Raw genomic sequence first — 20,081 nt, forward strand, 5'->3', positions numbered from 1 at the left:
TGTGTATGTAAAACCACTTCCCCAAAGTACAGAATGAAACCAGTGCTTTATCCAGTACACCAATATGATAAAGACCCTTGAATGTAAATTATGAACGACCAGGTATGGGACTTGTTATCCGGAATACACAGGACCTGGGGGTTTTCAGATAAAAAACTCCACAGTGTAAAAAACCTTTAAATTAACTTTTAGATGCCTATTTATTAAAGGTCGTTTTATTTTTTAGAGTTTTTTGAAACCACGACTAAACTCACTTTCTCTAAAACCACAAATGTCATGACATTTATTAAAAGTTCCAAATAAAAAAAGAACGACCGGAAAATCACGTTGAACGATCTGGGAAAAAAAAAAAAATACGAATGAGTTTTTCTGACAATTCCTAGAGAAACCCCCCCAAGAATCTAAAATGCTGAATTGATTAAAAATGGTCCAATAGCTCCCATTGACTTCTATAGAACCTTGACAGCTTTCACCTGGCAAAGATTTGCATTAGAAGTTTTTGTGGTTTTACACACAAATCAAGGGTCGAATTTCGAATTGAAAATACTTCGAAATTTGAATTTAAAAAGACCAACCGAAGTTAAGTGAAAGGTTTTTTTGGGTTGAAGAGGTCAGTATTCGGCCGACTTTGAATCGTACGATCGAAGGAATAGCGCATTTGATCGAATTCGATTTGAAGTTTTTTCAAAGTCCCCCAATTGACTCCAAGTAGGTTCTAGGAGGCCCCCATAGGCTGAAACAGCAATTCGGCAGGTTTTAGATGGCAAATGGTCGAAGTCGAATTTTTGAAGAGACAGTACATGATAAATTTTGAATTTCTAAGTTTTTTTCAAATTCGAATCGAATTTGGACTATTCCCTAGTCGAAGTACACAAAAAATAGCTTGAAATTCAAATTTTTTAACTTCGAAAATTCACCTCGACTTTGATAAATATTACCCCTAGGAGGCACATACTGTGTATCGAAGGTCGAATTTCGAATTCATGTGAGTTTTTAAAAACTCCCATAAACTCCCATTAACTCGAAATTCCACCAATAAAAATTTATTTAAAAAAATCTAATTTGTAAACTTGAGTGAATAGGATCGACCCGAAAATTTGAATCAAATTCAAATCAAATTTGATTTGAGTTTTAAACACTCGATTCAAGTTTTTTCTCCGAAAAAAAGTGAACGTCAGAAAGGGTGCAAACAGCTACCAGGATGTCTCCCATTGACTAAAATAGCAATTCGGCAGGTTTTAGGTGGTGGATAGTAAAATACAAGTTCTTAAAGGGCCAGAGTATGATAAATCTCAAAAATCGAATTTGGGTTTTTAAAAAAAACTTTGAACAATTCCCTGGTGGAATTTGACAGTTTTGGCCATAAAAAAATTTGATCCTTGATAAATCTGCCCTGAAATAAATCTCACAGGAAAACCACACCTTTTTTGAGATTAGTGGACAAATCCACAAAATTGTTAGTAAATAGGCCCCTACCTGTATGTATGATGTAGAGAGTGATATTCTGTGACAATTTACAGTTGATTTTACTTTTTTATTATTTGTGGTTTTTGAGTTATTTCGCTTTTTATTCAGCAGCTCTCCAGTTTCAAATGTCAGCAGTCTGGTTGCTAGGATTCAATTTAACCCCTAGCAACCATGCATTGATTTAAATAAGAGACTAGAATATGAATAGGAGAGGCCTGAATAGAAAGATGAGTAATAAAAAGTAGCAATAACAATAAACATGTGTAGCCTTACAGAGCATTTGTTTTTTAGATGGGGTCAGAAGAAGGAGGCAAACAATTAAAAAACTATAAAAAATAAATATTGAAGACCAATTATAAAGCTGCTTAGATTTAGCTATTCTATAACATACTGAAAGTTAACTTAAAGGTGAACCACCTGCTAAAAAAAAATATTTAAACATTAAATAAACCTAATAGAATTGTTTTGCCTCCAATAAGGATATACAGTAGAACTACTCACTGGGTCTCCTACATTGGTTTGGACTCTTCTGAGGCTTACTACCGTATATAGCCGAGTATAAGCCGAGTTTTTCAGCATCCAAAATGTGCTGAAAAAGTCTACCGCGGCTTATACTCGGGTCACCCGACCTGAGTAGCTGAGATTGCAGTCACTTTTAATCATTCCTATACCAACAGTAGGGATGTAGCGAACTAGTTCGCGCGAACTTCGACCGTTCGCGTCCGCCGAATTTTCGCGAACATTTGGGAACGTTCGCATTTTGAGTTAGCGTTCGATTAGAATACAAGTCGCTCGACCATTCGACCATTCGAATTCCTTCGACCGCTAAAAATCGAACGATTTCCATTCGTTAGAACGATTGTAAGCATTCGATCGAATGAAAAGCATTCGATCGAATGGCTTCGATCGTTTGATTCGAATGAAAATCCTTCGATCGAATGATTAAAATCCTTCGATCGTTCGAAGTTCGCGAACTGTCCGCGAACGTTCGCATTCGTTCGCGAACACCAAATCGGCAGTTCGCTACATCCCTAACCAACAGTACACTTGGGGAGAGACTGCAATATCCCACAATGCCCTCTTTTGGTTATATGAAAGAATAACAGTGCGCCCTCTGTTGGTTATATGAAAGATTAACAGTGACTGCAATATCACACAGTGCCATCTGTTGGTTATATGAAAGAATAACAGTGACTGCAATATCACACAGCGCCATCTGTTGGTTATATGAAAGAATAACAGTGCGCCCTCTGTTGGTTATATTAAAGAATAACAGTGACTGCAATATCACACAGCACCCTCTGTTGGTTATATGAAAGAATAAGAGTGCGCCCTCTGTTGGTTATATGAATGAATAACAGTGACTGCAATATCACACAGCACCCTCTGTTGGTTATATGAAAGAATAACAGTGACTGCAATATCACACAGCGCCATCTGTTGGTTATATGAAAGAATAACAGTGACTGCAATATCACACAGCACCCTCTGTTGGTTATATGAAAGAATAACAGTGACTGCAATATCACACAGCGCCCTCTGTTGGTTATACGAAAGATTAACAGTGATGGCAATATCAAACAGCGCCCTCTGTTGGTTATATGAAAGATTAACAGTGATGGCAATATCACACAGCACCCTCTGTTGGTTATATGAAAGAATAACAGTGACTGCAATATCACACAGCGCCCTCTGTTGGTTATATGTAAGAATAACAGTGACTGCAATATCACACAGCGCCCTCTGTTGGTTATATGAAAGAATAACAGTGACTGCAATATCACACAGCGCCCTCTGTTGGTTATACGAAAGATTAACAGTGATGGCAATATCAAACAGCACCCTCTGCACATGGTAGTGGGACAGTGGGACAATGCACACAGTAATCCGTTTGGCAATTCTCTGTCACCATCAACTTTGCAAAGAAGTCCGGTTGATCGCTGGGGGTGGGGTCGGTTTGGCAGAATGTGTGCTGCTGGGAGACAGGGCTATAGTTGTGTCTAGGCTTATACTAGAGTCAATAAGTTTTCCCAGTTTTCGTAGGTAAAATTAGGTACCTCGGCTTATACTCGGTCGGCTTATACTCGAGTATATACGGTATACCTCTGGGTAAGGGTATGCTTCCACTGACAAAGAATGGGTAGAATGGGTAACTGAATGTGATGAGTGAGTATTCTACAGCAACTTTGTAAGTACAGGTATGGACAGGGGTGATTCTGGCCTTTCTGCTGCCTAAGGCCACGCCCCATGTCACGCACCAAGCCACACCCCATGTCACGCCAAAACCACGCCCAATGTTACGCCCAAGCCACGCCCCCACACACCATGCCTTTCTCATACAGGATAGGTAAATTACCCTTAATGTGTTACCATGCTGTCCTTAAAGTTAATAAAGTATATGGATACTTTATAGATAAATACTTTGTACTGTCTTTTTTAACCTAGAGTCATTAAAAAACCTTAAAATAATTTTTCTACTATTAGGCAGTTATCACACAAGAAATGTACAGGAAATAAAACTCCCATAGTCATTACTAACATAGGGCTAGACATATTGTCAGTTTCCCAGCTGCCCCCAGTCATGTGACTTGTGCTCTGATAAACTTCAGTCACTCCTTACTGCTGTTCTACAAATTGGAGTGATATATCCCCCTCCCTTACCCCCCCCAGCAGCCTAACAACAGAACAATGGGAAGGTAACCAGATAGCAGCTCCCTAACACAAGATAACAGCTGCCTGGTAGATCTAAGAACAGCACTCAATAGTAAAATCCAGGTCCCACTGAGACACATTCAGTTACATTGACTAGGTAGCATTAATGTTACACTGTAGATTATATAGTGAATAAAGTACCCCCTCTTGTAAAATATAAGGATATTATATGTTACCGAGGAGTTTCATGACCATATAAAAACGCGAGGCCGAAGGCCGAGTGTTTTTATACAGGTCATGGAACTCCGAGGTAAGTTATAATATCCTCATATTTTACAACTGGGGGTAGTTTATTAATTATAATACACAAATTTTAGTGAGTCATGTGACAGAAATTACATCACTACTCACCGTTTATAACTGATGACATCACTAAGAACCGTTTATAAGGATATCATTTACAAGATATTCATGGCTTTTGTGTATTATAACTGCATTATAACTTATTGGGGCCACAAGAAAATTAATTAAATGCTGAACAAACTTATATTAAGGAGATGTAAAATTGAGGTATCACAGTGCATGTCAAGGGGGTCGATAACCTTCAAGTTCACTTTTAGTATGTTATAGAATGAGCAATTATAAAAAAAAAATCAATTGGTCTTCATTATTTTTTTCATAGTTTTTAAATTATTAGCCTTTTTCTTCTGATTCTTTCCAGCTTTCAAATGGGGGTCATTGATCACCTCCATCTAAAAAGCATAGTATGATATAGAGAGACAATTTGCAATTGTTTTTCATGTTTTATTATTTATTGCTTTTAAGTTATTTAGTCAGGCTACAAAGGTACAAAGGTAAATTCAAAGACCCTGACAAGCAGACGGCTGAAATTGCAAACTGGAGAGCTGCTGAATAAAAAGCTAAATAACTTAAAAACAATAAATAATAAAACATGAAAAACAATTGCAAATTGTCTCTCTATATCATACTAAATGTTAAGTCAAAGGTGCACAACCACTTTAAAAATTTCCAGAATTTTTGTAAAATATGAAAATATGTGGATTTGAGTCTGAAAAGCTGCAATATAAATACAAGCAACACAGTATCAATAAACTGGATAATTGAATAAATGAGTCAAAAAATGTCACCTGTCTGAGGCTTTTCAATTATTGATCAACTAGTTAGGCAGGGCTTGACGTCACGTAATTTCCACAAAAACTTTGAACTTTGTCTTTATGCATTAACCAGGGAACATACATCTTTTTTTTAAACTTTTTCTTTAACTTTTTCTAACTAAAGCCACTATTATTTACTAATTAATTGTCAACAATTTTATATTGGTAATTTGTATATACAGTAACAGGCATTGAGGGCACCTGGGCAAGTGACTTTTATAAATAACTGGTGGTAGTGGAGAAATAACAGGCAGACAGGCAGCACTACTATTATTTATTCCAAATATTCATTCTGTAGTACAGTACAGACGCAGTACCTGATGATCGGTTCTTGTGAATAAACTCTGGCTCTGCCTCACACAGTGCCTGCTGCCCTAGACATTCGCAGCAGCAAGCCACCACGGCACCACCAGACCGGTCCAGTCCAAACTCCAAAACCAACACTGTACACACCCAGCCCTGGAGATACGGTATGCGATAATGCAGGAAGCAGAGGAGAGATGTGCAGCCTGGTACAACACACGTGACACTGACGCACTGACTGGCACCGCACAGGACAAGTCAGGGCGGCAGCCGGGCAGCAGCAGGACTGAGGGAACTGACTGAACTGAAGGCACATTATGCGCGGCGCATATTTACATTTGGCAAGCAAATTTATATTTCTCAACCGCAACAGAGATATTCAGCAGTCTATTACACCAGCCAAAATGCCACCTCTTGTACTGACCCACATTTTGCCGCCTGAGGCGAGATTCTCAGGCTGCCTCATTATAGAAGCGCCCCTGGGTATGGAATCTGTTATCCAGAAAGCCTCAAATTATAGAAAGGCAGTCTCTCATAGATTCCATTTTATCCAAATAATCCAGATTTTTTTTCAAACATATCTTTTTTCTTTGTAACTAGGGGGCAAAGCACCCTCTGGCCCCCCTCCCTGAGCCGCTATCCCACCCCCTGGCCCCACATGCTTACCTTCATTTTCATTCAGCTGCGCAGGGGGCCACGGAGGGAAGTCGGAAGATGTTTCTGTGTTTTTTCCCAGGGTCTCACTGGCTCACTCTGACACTAAAAACAATACCCTGTATCTTAACTTGCATATAATTAATACTTTGATCACAAACAAAAATATAGTTGTAATTAATGTTCACTCACTTGTATTACCCAATTTCAGGCTGTGTAGAGGTATATAAAGCAGAATAGGGATACTAAAAACAAGAGAAAGCAGTAAAACCCCACACTACCTTACTAAAATTAATTGAGATCTAATTATATAAGTGCTTAGTGCTATTATCAACATATGCTTAGTTCTCAATCAGTTTAGCACCAACATACAATTAATGGTATTTCAATCGAATGTGTTAATACAAATAATTATGATTAAAGTGCTTAAGTGCTATAAATTAGGTGCTGTGACCTTCAACAAAATGTATCTACACACAATTGATGAATAATCTAAAAGTTCATGGTTCTTATATGAATTAAATAAGGTGCTAGTGCTGTAGTTATAATTTTAAAGTGAGTTCATGGTATCAAACAATTAAAAATAAAGCATCAGCAATTCTTGAATAAAAGTTAGAAATGAGAAAATAGTATAGAGGTGGAGTTGTCCCGAAGAAACTAGCTGCGTTGTTCTGAGCCCTGGGACACCACACGTGGGAGGAAGGCAGAACACTGAGGACTGTGGTCTCGTTACTACGTTTAACTGTCTTGTAAGGAGAGCTAACTTTACTATAAAACCAACAAATCCTCAGTGCCTTAGAGGTAAAAGAGAATAAAAGGAATGAATGCTGCGCTAATAGCGCTACAATTCCATTAAATTTCTCTGGATCCGAGATTCAATTAAAGTTTAAAAAGGTAAGATTTCAATAATGAGCTTTTTTTTTAAAAAAAAAAAGGGGCTTGAAGGCTCGCCGACGTACTTTTCGCTTACGCTTTACCATTTGCCTTGACGTAGCAGTTAAACGTAGTAACGAGACCACAGTCCTCAGTGTTCTGCCTTCCTCCCACGTGTGGTGTCCCAGGGCTCAGAACAACGCAGCTAGTTTCTTCGGGACAACTCCGCCTCTATACTATTTTCTAATTTCTAACTTTTATTCAAGAATTGCTGACGCTTTATTTTTAATTGTTTGATACCATGAACTCACTTTAAAATTATAACTACAGCACTAGCACCTTATTTAATTCATATAAGAACCATGAACTTTTACATTATTCATCAATTGTGTGTAGATACATTTTGTTGAAGGTCACAGCACCTAATTTATAGCACTTAAGCACTTTAATCATAATTATTTGTATTAACACAAACATACCATTAATTGTATGTTGGTGCTAAATTGATTGAGAACTAAGCATATGTTTATAATAGCACTAAGCACTTATATAATTAGATCTCAATTAATTTTAGTAAGGTAGTGTGGGGTTTTACTGCTTTCTCTTGTTTTTAGTATATAATTAATACTTATCGGAAACAAAATATGTTTATCGCTACAGAGAAATGTTTCTTTCTTCAAAGAAAAATGGCTTTTAATTTCAGCCACTGAAGTATTGTAATCCAGGTAGAAATAAAAACACATTTTTTGATCAGCCAGATATTCCAGAATAAAAACAGCTAAGCAGTAAAACGTATGTAGGTTAGTCAGTTAACAAGACTCTGTTTTCTGTCAGCGCTCAGCTCTGTGATTCTGTAATAGTGAAACTGACCAATCAGATCCATCTAGTCAACCTGTGGCTTTTTAGTTTGTTACAGATGGGCTGGAACCTTGTCCCACTAACTCTTGTACCAACTTGAAACCACACGAAGGAGATCAGATAAAGGGACAGTGGTCACTGATACAGGAAGGAACATAAGTGGTAAGTTTGGGTGGAAACTTCTAAGTACAGTATTTACTATAGAGTGTCAGTGTCAGTGCCCCAGTCTCAGGCAACATGTTAGTCCTGCTGTTTGGGATCCTGTTCAGTAAGTACCTGTGTCTCTCTGTCTTTTACTCCAGTCTTTCCTCTAGTGACAATTCTTAGACAACATTCAGAACCCCGACTTCTTCAATCAAACTATAATGAAAATGATAATATACACTGTACTGTTACAGACTGGTAATTTTGCAATCCATTTTCCTTCTGTATATTATTGGTTGTGTATGTGCTACTGTAAATCTCCCTACTGTGTTATGAAGTCTTCCAAGTCCTCTTAAAGGAGAACTAAAGCTTAACTAAAGAAGTAGGCTAGAAATGCTGTACATGATGTTTTGTGCTTCTGTACCAGCCCAAGGCAACCACAGCCCTTTAGCAGTAAAGATCTGTGTCTCCAAAGATGCCCCAGTAGCTCCCCATCTTCTTTTCTGCTGATTCACTGCACATGCTCTGTGCTGCTGTCACTTACTGAGCTTAGGGACCCACTCACAATATACAGTACACATAGAATAGAAATGTCACAATATAAGGCTGATTAGTAATTAATACAGATAATTCCTACATGGCAGCACAGAAACCAGTGCAATTAGCATCAGAATTTAATAATCAGCAAACCTATAGCATCAGCTTATATTACAGGGGAAGCTCATTTTCTGCTGGATAATTAGTGACGAGCCCTAAGCTTAGCTTCTCAACAGCCAATCAGAGCCCACTGAGCATGTGAGTGTCACAGACACTTTCCAAGATGGTGACCCCCTGTAACAAGTTTGAAGTCCTGGATCATTGCTGCTATTGACAAGCTGAAACTTTAGGCTGGTGCACTATATAAAATGTGATATTTTTAGCCATATTAATGTTTATGGTTTAGTTCTCTTTAAAAGGCACTAACAGAATCTGCCATAATCCAGTAGAGTATTCTACAGCCCCACTGCCCTCACAGTGAAGAACCATTTGCATCTTCGGGTACAAATTCTGTTCCTTAAATCTTAAGGTTCATGCTTCTTATCCATTGTTCTTTTCTATGTGAAAATATGCCCCTGCTATCCTCTATATTTGTAAGGAGTAACCATATCTCCTTGCAAGTGCCTTTTTTTTTTTTAATCTCCTGCACTGAACAGACATAAAAAGATACGACGTTTCTAACTTAATTAGCTTTTGGCTGAGATCCCAGAATATGTGGCAGGTGCACTTAGATACTTTAGTAACAATTTAAGATAAGCAAAGAAGCAATTGTAACAATTTAAGATAAGCAGGTCTCTTGGGGAAACTGATTTGCAGCTGAAAAGGCAATTCATCTTCATTAGCAAAACTGTAATAACACATAAAAACTTTCAATCTTTCATAACCTGTCAAATTTTGTAAAATGAACAGGGTAATTGGGGGGTGTGGGTGTGGTCTTTTTTTATTTTATTTGTAGTCCCTATTTCTATTTCCAAAATGTTGGGAGGCATGCTTGATCTCCTTTAGTTGTTACAGAAACCCTTCTCTCTCCCACCAATCCCCCTACATATTTCTTTACTTCACTTAGATCATTAATGTTAGTATATAGGGGTGGTCATACAGAATAATATAATGTATACATGTGGAGAACTGCAGTTCTGCCAGTGCCAGTAAATCACTTGTGGGGGAATGTAATAAAAGTCGGTAAAGGAAAAACTATTCGCAATGAGAAAAGCTATGACTTTGCATGAACAAATTTTAATATAGCTTTTGCGAACCCGGAAACTACTTATGCTCGAATATCGAGGGTTAATTAACCCTCGATATTCGACTGTCGAAGTTAAATCCTTCGACTTCGGATATCGAAGTCGAAGGATTTACCGCAATTCATTCGATTCGATGGATTTTAATTCGACCATAAAAAGATTGCAAGCCTATTGGGACCTTCCCCATAGGCTAACATTGACTTCGATAGGTTTTAGGTTGCGAACTAGGGGGTCGAAGTTTTTTTTTAAAGAGACAGTACTTCGACTATCGAATGGTCGAATAGTCGAATAGTTCGAATAGTTCGAATAGTTCGAATAGTTCGAATAGTTCGATTCGAAGTCAAAGTCGTAGTTGAAGGTCGAAGTAGCCCATTCGATGGTCAAAGTCGCCAAAAAAAAATGTGAAGTTTTTTTTATTAAGTAAATGGGCCCCTTAATGTAATAAAACTTCTTACTGAAAAAGATGTTAAGTTTTCTCCAAAAGATTACGACACCTTCAAGTACTTCTTAAAAGTGCGCAATCAAAATTTGCAGTGCAATAACAGTTTAAGGAAGAATATTACATTGCGAGATGTGAATTTGAATTGTTATTGGTGCGAATTGTTTTGCTCTTTGCGACTTTTATTACATTCCCCCTTTGGTGTCTAAAGTAGAAGTACAGGTATAGGATCCCTTATCCGGAAACCCAATATCCAGAAAGCTCCGAATTACGGAATGGCTGTCTCCCATAGACTCCATTTTATCCAAATAATCCAAATTTTTAAAATAATTTCCTTTTTCTCTGTAATAATAAAACAGTAGCTTGTACTTGATCCCAACTACGATATAATTAATCCTTATTGGAAGCAAAACCAGCCTATTGGGTTTATTTAATGTTTTAATGAATTTCTAGTAGACTAAAGGCATAAAGACCCAGATTAAGGAAAGATCCGTTATCCGGAAAACCCCAGGTCCCGAGCATTCTGGATAACAGGTCCCATACCTGTACTACCGCTTGGTTTTGAATAGCAGAATGAAGCAGCCCAAATTGCATTACTATATGGGGATGCTGATTTGTTGAAGACGGATTTTAAGAGCATAATTTCCAATTTTATAAATGGAAATGAAACTCTTATGCAAAGAGAGTTTTAACACTCTTTACACTACGCAGCCCCCTTTGACTTGCTTCAACGTTAAAGTTGTAAAAGCTCAGCAGGAGGGCAGCAGCATCGAGGTCACTGTCTGAAGTGACAACAACCCCAGAATCACCGCTGTAGGAAAAGGTAAGTGAAAAAATGCCCGATACCTACATTAATAGTATTTCTATGGATCTCTCTTGCAGGTAGTGGCTGCCCGAGCTTTTACAGTATTGATAAACTCATCTCCCTTCCCAGATTATAACAAAACAAACCAGTCCATGTAACCCACTTTGCTTTGGATAATACAGTTCTAATGTAAATTCTGTTTCAGTGATGTTCTTTTCTTTTTTTTTGTCTAGCTCCCTCTCTCTTCTACTATTTAACAGCATTCGAGGAGGGCACAGGTAAGTTCATTTTTTTTCACTGGAAATTTGGAAGAGCTTGGGTTCTGAGAGGTCTATAATAGATATAATAGGTGAGAGAGCAGTGCTGGGCCAAGCTGGATGGGAACCTTAGGCAAGCCAACCCAAGACGAGACTTGGCTGCTGTGTTTCAAAATGGAAGACAAGCCAGTCGCTTACGTATTGAAGGGAGGAGCCAGTAAATAGGGAACCAGGGCCTCTCTTGCCATGAAGCAAGTGAGAACCTTATTTTAGGTGGCAGTAAGTGGCCAGTTATCAGGGGCACCAAAAATACACCTCTGGTAACTTTTAAAGAATTGTTCAGTATAAAAATAAAAACGGGGTAAATAAATAGGCTGTGCAAAATAAAAAATGTTTCTAATATAGTTAGTTAGGCAAAAATGTAATGTATAAAGGCTGGAGTGACTGGATGTGTAACATAATAGCCAGAACACTACTTCCTGCTTTTCAGCTCTCTTGCTTTCCACTGATTGGTTACCAGGCAGTAACCAATCATTGACTTGAGAGGGAGCCACATGGGTCATACCTGTTGCTTTTGAATCTGAGCTGAATGCTGAGGATCAATTGCAAACTCACTGAACAGTTATGACCCATGTGGTAAGTCACTGATTCACTCAGAGTTAGAGAGCTGAAAAGCAGGAAGTAGTGTTCTGGCTATTATGTTACACATCAAGTCACTCCAGCCTTTATACATTACATTTTTGCCTCACTAACTATATCAGAAACATTTTTTATTTTGCACAGCCTATCTATTCATCCAGTTTTAATGTTTACACTGAACTGTTCCTTTAAGAGCATAATTTCCATATTTATAAATGGAAATTAAACTCTTTTAATGCAAAGAGAGCAGTAACACTCTCTACACTACGCAGCCCCTTGACCTGCTCCGACGCTAACGTTGTAAGAGTTGGACAATAAGGGGCCCATTTACTTAGCTCGAGTGAAGGAATAGAATAAAAAAAACTTCGAATTTAGAATGATTTTTTTAGCTACTTCGACCATCGAATTGGCTACTTGGACCTTTCGACTACGACTTCGAATTGAACAATTCGAACTAAAAATCGTTCGACTATTCGGTAGTCGAAGTACTGTCTCTTTAAAAAAAACTTAGACCCCCTACTTCGCCACCCAAAACCTACCGAGGTGCCATGTTAGCCTATGGGGAAGGTCCCCATAGGCTTTCTATCAATTTTTAGGTCGAAGCAAAATCGTTCGATCGATGGATCAGAATCGATCGATGGATTTTTCGTTCGATCGTTCAATCAAACTATTTGCAGTAAATCCTTCGACTTCGATATTCGAAGTCGAAGGATTTACATTCGGCAGTCAAATATCGAGGGTTAATTAACCCTCGATATTCGACCCTATGTAACTCTGCCCCTAACTGTCAGTAAGAAGAAATAAAATTATGTTTCATAAATTGGTCTGGGATAAAAATGTTTGCATTTATACAAAATCCATTAGTTTTCAGCCCAACTGAATCCAAGGCTCAGGACAACCGAAACAAACTCTTTTATAGATTGGTGCCAGGATTGTGCATTTTCCATGTTCTTGCTGCTCTTGCCAAGTTCTTCTTTTCACTTTTAGAACTGATCTCTGATCCAGAAATAAGAGTGAGCCCAGATGTGATCATTGAAGGTTCTGATATGTCCATATTCTGTCATTATACTCCAACCTCACCAGGAGAGAGTTCAGACCTACAATTTGCATTATACAGAGATGAAACAATATTGTACCAATTCAGTTCTACCAGTGAGTGGGAATTTTCCCCGGCTAAAGCTGAGCACTCGGGATATTATTCATGTGCAGTTAGAACCTGGAATCGAGAACAGAGAAGTGATGCTGTCTATATTGAAATACCAGGTAGGAATCTACAACCTGCCGTATAGCAGAACATAATTCTAAACCAACTTTTTGTATTGTTATTAGTTTAGATTTCCCTAACATGTTCGTGTTGTATTGAAAAATATAACAGCCCTGCAAACAGCAGTCCTGACTTGCTTTATGGCAGGGATTCTAGATGTACTCTCAGGATCAGAGCTATAGTGTAACAAAAATGATGGCAGGATCAATCTTTTTAAACGTTTTATTTAGGCCAATTTTCTCAGGAAGAGGTGTGGGTGATGTAAACATTGATCCAATCATCAGTCCCCAAGCTTTGTGATTTCCCTGCCTTTATAATAAGACTATATAAAATTATTTTTCAGTATTGCTTTAGGGTGTTACATTTATTACAAAGGACTAATGGAAAGATCTACTGCATATAAATAACTTAATTGTATTTTCTGCTGATAATACATACTGTGCATGTTAACTGGATGATCTATTCTTGCAGATCTCTTTTTAGAACCTGTAATAAAAGTCAAGCAAAACCCAATAACCGAAGGGGATCCCTTGTCCTTAACATGCTACACACTGAAACACAAGTATGGAAATAATGCTGACTTGGAGTTTTCTTTCTACAAAATGACACATGGAGCCATGCAGAGCAGTTCCATAAGTGACCTAAATGCTTGGCTTCTACAGCTCAGTCTCTCCAATGAATACGAAGTTCCGTTTGTTCAGCTGCAACACTCTGGGAATTATTTCTGTGACGCAGAAACATCAGATAACAGAGTTTATAAAAGGAGTTCTACTGTAACTATCCAGATAACTGGTGAGTAGGAACAGGGACACCTGTCAGATTCCTCTAGCTAGCAGGAACTATTAATATTAATACATTTATATGAAGCCAACATATTTTGCTTTGTGTACCCCGAACATACCAGTTGCATACATAACACAACTGGTAAGCCATACAAGAGTTAAAGAGGGCCTTGCTTAACACAACTTCCAATCTAAACTCCCAGCTATCATGGAGGCTGCTAAAAGAAGCTCTACAATGTTCTCTACATTATATAATGTTTCATATTTTACGGCCACTGCTCTTTTTTTCTCAGAATACAAAATGCCAATAATTTCTACAAATTACTGCTAAGCAGTCTGCTTTTGTGCCTCGTGTATCTTGCGAAGGATTATTGCTCCATGGAACTGCAGATGATATATATTACAGTATATGTAACCATATCTTGGTCCAGAATAAAATTTACAGTTTAGCTTGGCACAATGTCAGTCATATTGGACTGCCTCTCCCTTAGGGGTCCATATTCAATACAGAGGTCCCTCCATTTATGCATAAGGGAGAGTTACCTCCATCTATCAGTCCTTAGCTGGAGCACAGGACTGCTCTTTCAAGCTAAACTATCTAACCGACTTTCTCCCAACCTTTCAAGAAATCTCTTAAAACGCACTTATTTAGAGAAGCCTACCCTCACTCTGCTTAACTACCAAATGCAATATTATTATTATTATTATTATTAACATGTATTTATATAGCACCAACATATTGAGTAGCACTGTAAAATAAATGTGATTATACAACTAAATGACATGAATTATATACATAGAACATATGGAGTTAAATACATCACAATCAATACAGGTACAAAAAGGTGAGGAAGGCCCTATGCATAGGCATACAGTCTAAAGGGAAGGGAGTAATACACAAGGTGTGGGAGTGGGCAAGATCGAATTAAGTGGGTGAGAAATGTGGTACTGTATGTGGTGTTGCGTTTGGTAGTGAAAGCAGAAAGGTTGGGAGAAAGTCGGACAGACTGTGGGAGAGAAATTCAGAGGAGGGGTGCAGCCATTGCAAAGTCTTGAATGCGAGCATGTGAGGAGGTAATGAGAGAAGAGTTGAGTAGCAGGTCAGTAGAGGAGCGTAGTAAGCGGTTGGGTGAGTATATAGAGATGAGTTCAGAGATGTAGGGTGGGGCAGAGTTATGAAGTGCTTTGAAAGTCAGTGTCATTAATTTGAATTTGATTCTGAAAGGTAACGGAAGCCAGTGCAGGGATTGACAGAATGGCGAGGCAGAGGAGGAGCGGTGGCTGAGGTGTATGAGCCTCGCAGCAGTGTTCATTATGGACTGGAGAGGTGACAGTCTCTGGAGGGGGAGGCCAATTAAAAGAGAGTTACAGTAGCCTAGAAGTGATATGATGAGAGAGTGAATAAGAATTTTGGCAGCATCTTGGGTGATAAATGATCGTATATTAGATACAGTATGTTCCTTAGGTGGAAGTGACATGATTTAATAAGTGACTGGATATGAGGAGTGAATGACAGGGCAGAATCTAGGATACAGTACCACATCTCTCACCCACTTAATTCTCATCTTGCCCACTCCCACACTTTGTGTCTAATTCCCTTCCCTTTAGATTGTAAGCCCTTTTGCACAGGGCCTTCCTCACCATTTATACCTGTATTGATTGTGATGTATGGAACTTCATATGTTCTACATATGTAATTCATGTGATGTAGTTGTATAAACACATTTACTTTACAGCGCTGCAAAATATGTTGGCGCTATATAAATACATGTTAATAATAATAATAATAATAACAATAATAATATTAATAATAATTATATAGTGAATAAAGTACCACCTCTTGTAAAATATAAAGATATTAGAAGTTACTGAGGAGTTTCATGACCATATAAAAGTACGAGGCCGAAGGCCAAGTTTTTTTATACAGGTCATGGAACTCCGAGGTAACTTCTAATATCCTCATGTTTTGCAATTGGGGGTACTTTATTTATTATAATACACAAGTTTCAGTGAGTCATGTGACAGAAATGACATCAGAACTCACCGTTTATAACTGATGACATCAGAACTCACCGTTTATAAGGATATAATTTTTTGTGTATTATATAATAATAATAACTTACATTCCTAGAACATGCTATAACAGTGCTATCCCATTGCTGTCTAACTTCATTCATGGGGTATTGATTCTGGACTTCTCTAAGTGTTTGGTCCCCTTAGGACAGAACTATTTACTGGGACCTTGTTGCCCCAGGCTCCCCAGCAGACATCCAGCTTGTAGAACAGATGGAGGCCAAAGAGGAAAAACCAGGTCTTCCCAATCAATATATTGAGCATAGCAGGAAGTTGTCATACACCTCTCTGCGCCAATGGAGAATGCCAACCCACACAGGTGACGGGGATTCAAAAATAAAGGAAATAATAAGCCATAGTGAGAATTATTCATCTGGGTCCCCAGTCTTGTCAAATGTCACTTAGCTGTTAATTTAGTGCTTTTCTGCCAAACACTCCATTAAAGGAATGTGATTATGGCACGCTTGTTTAATTGAGAGATATTTCAGTTTCAGCCACTATCCCCATTTAAATAAAGTTCAATTTGGTTCCTTTTCCAGAGTTGTTCTCCAGACCAGAAGTAAAAGTGAGTCCAAGTCCCCTGGCAGAAGGCAGTAACATGACCATAACCTGTGATACAGCCCTTCATCCATCCAGAAGAAGCACACAGCTGCAATTTGCCTTTTATGTAAATGGGAGTACTGTGCAGAAATTCAGTTTGTCCAAAAAATACCAAGTTTATTCAGTTGTGCCCAAAGATTTAGGAGATTATTCTTGTGCTGCAGCAACTCCTACTGTTTCTATACTGAAAATCAGCAAAGTGATGAAAATCCAGATCCAAGGTAAGTGTGAAATGAGTCACGGCACAAATGTCCCTTTTATAAACTCAGTCATTTTAGCCTGACTATAGGGGGCAGATTTATCAGGGGTCGAATCGAAAATTCTAATTTTTGAATTTTTTTTATGATCAAAATTGTCAAATTCGACTAAGGCGTCATCCAAATTCGATTTGAGCATTTTAAAAAATTCTAATTAGATTTTCAAGATTCATACTCTGGCCCTTTAGAGATTCATACTCTGGCCCTTTAAAAATTAGAATTCGACTATTCACCACCTAAAACCTGCCGAATTGCTGTTTAAGTCAATAGGAGAGGACCAGTGATCAATTTGGAGATGTTTGCAGCCTTCGGAGAAAAAACTCGAATGGAATTTGAATGAATTTGATTTGAATTCCATTGAATTTTCAGGTCATTTCAATTAGTCCGAGTTTTAAAAATTCAATTTAATAATACATTTTGATTGGTCGAATTTATGGGAGTGTAGGGGCGTTTTAAAAAACTCACGTGAATTCGAAATTCGACCTTTGATAAATGTGCCTCCCCGTGTAAATCCAGTTGGGGGCAGATTTATCAGTTTTTATAAAAACTCCCATAAACTCTTTTTCAAGTTAAAAACAACATTTATTAAAAAAAAAAAAAAATCAAATTTTTTCAATTCGGGTGAATAGGATCAACCTGCAAATTCGATTAGAGTTTTTTCTCCGAAAAAAATTAGATTATCAGGATGCCACCAAACGACTCCAAATTGATTCTAGGACATCCCTCATAGGCTAAAACAACAATTCGTCAGGTTTTAGGTGGCTAATAGTCGAATTCTAATTCTTAAAGGGACAGTACATGATACATTTTGAAATTCAAATTTTTTTAAAAACTCAAATCGAATTTGGACTATTCCCTAGTTAAATTTGAATTTTCACTTCGACCCTTGAAAAATCTGCCTCTAGGTCTCATTTACTTAGTAAGAAGCAGCAGCATTCACTGAATGTTTTTTCCAGTTTTTGTTTATTAGGGAATATCCTTCATTTCTAGTCACTGCATATTTTCTTCTCCAGGCTGCTTCTCTTCTGTTTTTTCTTCCTCATTTTTTACTTTTCAAGTAGCTCTTTCTGATTATACTCTTACACTATCAGTATCTCTCAGCCTTCATTTCCTCCTCTGCAGTCTTTCACTCCTTTATTCTCTCATGCTTTTCCTACTTTCTCTCTCCCAAGTGCCATTATCTCCTCCTTTCCCCTCTTTAAGGTGCCATATTCTCCTCTTCCTCTCCACCGAGTGCCATTATCTCCTCCTTACCCCTTCCCAAGTGCTCTTCTCTCTTTATTTCCTTTCTGCTTTCTTCCTGGGGTACTTCCAAGTTTCATTCTCTCCTCCTTTCACCTCTCACAAGTAACGTGTCTTTCTCTTCTCCTTCACCCTCTCCCAGTTACCATTCTCTTCTTCTTTCCGTTCTACCTAGCACAATTTTATTCTCATCCCCTTTTACCTTATTTCCCTCTGCCAAGTGCCATTCTCTCCTCCTTTCCTTTCTCTCAAGTGACACTTTCTCCTCTATTGACCTCTACCAAGTGCCATTCTTTTCTTCTTTCATTTCTCTCAAATGCCAATCTCCCCTCTTTCTTCCCTCTCCCAAGTGCCATTCTATCCTACTTTCCCCAAGCGCCAAGGTATCATTTACTTCTCATTTCTCTCTGTCTCCCTATGTGACATTCTTTTCTCCTTTCTATTTTTTCTCTCATACACCACATTGATTTACTCCATGTATATATGTAATAGTGTAATATCTGGCATTCCTCCTATGTTTCTAACTGATTTGACATGTCAGTCAAACCACTCGTATATATATCCCAGCTTTCCTTAGGGTGGAGGTGCCTCTTGGCTGTTCATTGATGATCAGAGAGCTCCCCTCAGAGAGCTGTCAGTCAGTGTTTAGATCCTGTATACAAAGCTAGTAATACGCAGCCTTGTAAGCAGTTTTATTCAGGCGCAGTATTCTATCCAATGGATGCTAAAGGATAAGTAAACGTTTAAAATAAGTAAATGCAAAATTAATAAGGATACTATTCTAAGCACTTTTTTAATTTACATTGATTCATTTTTTTATTACTCCAAGATATTAAGGGACATGTGTACTGTTAATAAGAATGAGTTTTGCTACAACAGCACCTTTACCTTTATCCTTTAAGAGACAAGAAAAGTTTGGCTATGCAGGGATATAACCTATGCTAAAACCTAAATTTATTTACGGTAAAAAGTACAATTATCTTAATAACTAAAGGAAAATGGGATGATGATGACAGTGTATTTATTCGTCTTTATTTATCAATCCAGACAGAAATTACACAGTGCAGAATAAAGTGAGACTGGCAGTGTCGGCCTTCATATTCCTTCTGGCTTCATGTCTTCTGTTCTATGGCTTCAAGAGGGACCAGCAGATGGAGCCAAAGTCTCGTCTGTAGAAAGAATTGACTATTAGCTTTCCAAAGATCTGCTTAGTCAAATGCTTTCATAGAATGTTGTGCGATTTGAGTGTGTTTTCATGTCTGTACCCAGTGATGTGACAAACCACCTGATCTAAAGCATTTGATATGTCACCTGAGCCCTCTGTATATAAAATACTCTCAATGCATGGTGGATTGTTAGTCAACTGGACTGCACAGTAGAGATTAAGAAAGAGAAATGTCCTTTAAGGTCAACCTTTTGCCTATATAAATCCTACCTATTTTTGTATTGAATTTTTAATATCCAATAAAACATTTACAATCACATGAATGACATAGCATTTTCATTTTCCAATATATTAGTTTTAGTGTTAACTGACAGTTAGCTGATTCCTTTATTAAAGGAAGTGGGGGGGGTAAGGATAGGAAGGAGGGTTGGAGGAAAGTAAATAACAAACACACATTTTTCATATATTATAATACAGTAACAGTAGGGTGACTTTACCAATATGATAGTTTACCCTTAGGCAGTAAAGTATTATGGATAACATTACCCATTGGTGTATTATCTAAAGGAAGTAATTTCAACCATATTTTATAAATATATCTGTTCAGTTAGTTTGCTTTTGAATTTGAGCTGAATGCTTTGCCAAAAGCAA

At 37.9% G+C, this 20,081-nt stretch overlaps 1 protein-coding gene across 1 annotated transcript; it reads left to right on the plus strand.

Moving 5' to 3' along the window:
* Positions 1–8,035: 8,035 nt before the first annotated feature.
* Positions 8,036–19,706, plus strand: XB17329856.L (Fc receptor-like protein 4 L homeolog). The gene is made up of 6 exons (XM_018231670.2): positions 8,036–8,144; positions 11,385–11,429; positions 13,035–13,310; positions 13,783–14,103; positions 16,706–16,987; positions 19,313–19,706. The coding sequence occupies exons 3-6, from the start codon at positions 13,094–13,096 to the stop codon at positions 19,438–19,440; spliced, it is 948 nt and encodes a 315-aa protein (XP_018087159.1). The 5' UTR covers positions 8,036–8,144; positions 11,385–11,429; positions 13,035–13,093; the 3' UTR covers positions 19,441–19,706.
* Positions 19,707–20,081: the final 375 nt, after the last annotated feature.

This window comes from Xenopus laevis, chromosome 8L (assembly GCF_017654675.1).
Source record: "Xenopus laevis strain J_2021 chromosome 8L, Xenopus_laevis_v10.1, whole genome shotgun sequence".
NCBI classification, from domain to species: domain Eukaryota; kingdom Metazoa; phylum Chordata; class Amphibia; order Anura; family Pipidae; genus Xenopus; species Xenopus laevis.

Coding starts and splice junctions, on each gene's coding strand:
- XB17329856.L (XM_018231670.2), top strand. CDS start 13,094: ATGTCCATATTCTGTCATTATACTCCAACCTCACCAGGAGAGAGTTCA. Junction 14,104..16,705: donor TGTAACTATCCAGATAACTG/GTGAGTAGGAAC, acceptor TTCCTTTTCCAG/AGTTGTTCTCCAGACCAGAA. Junction 16,988..19,312: donor GATGAAAATCCAGATCCAAG/GTAAGTGTGAAA, acceptor TTATCAATCCAG/ACAGAAATTACACAGTGCAG.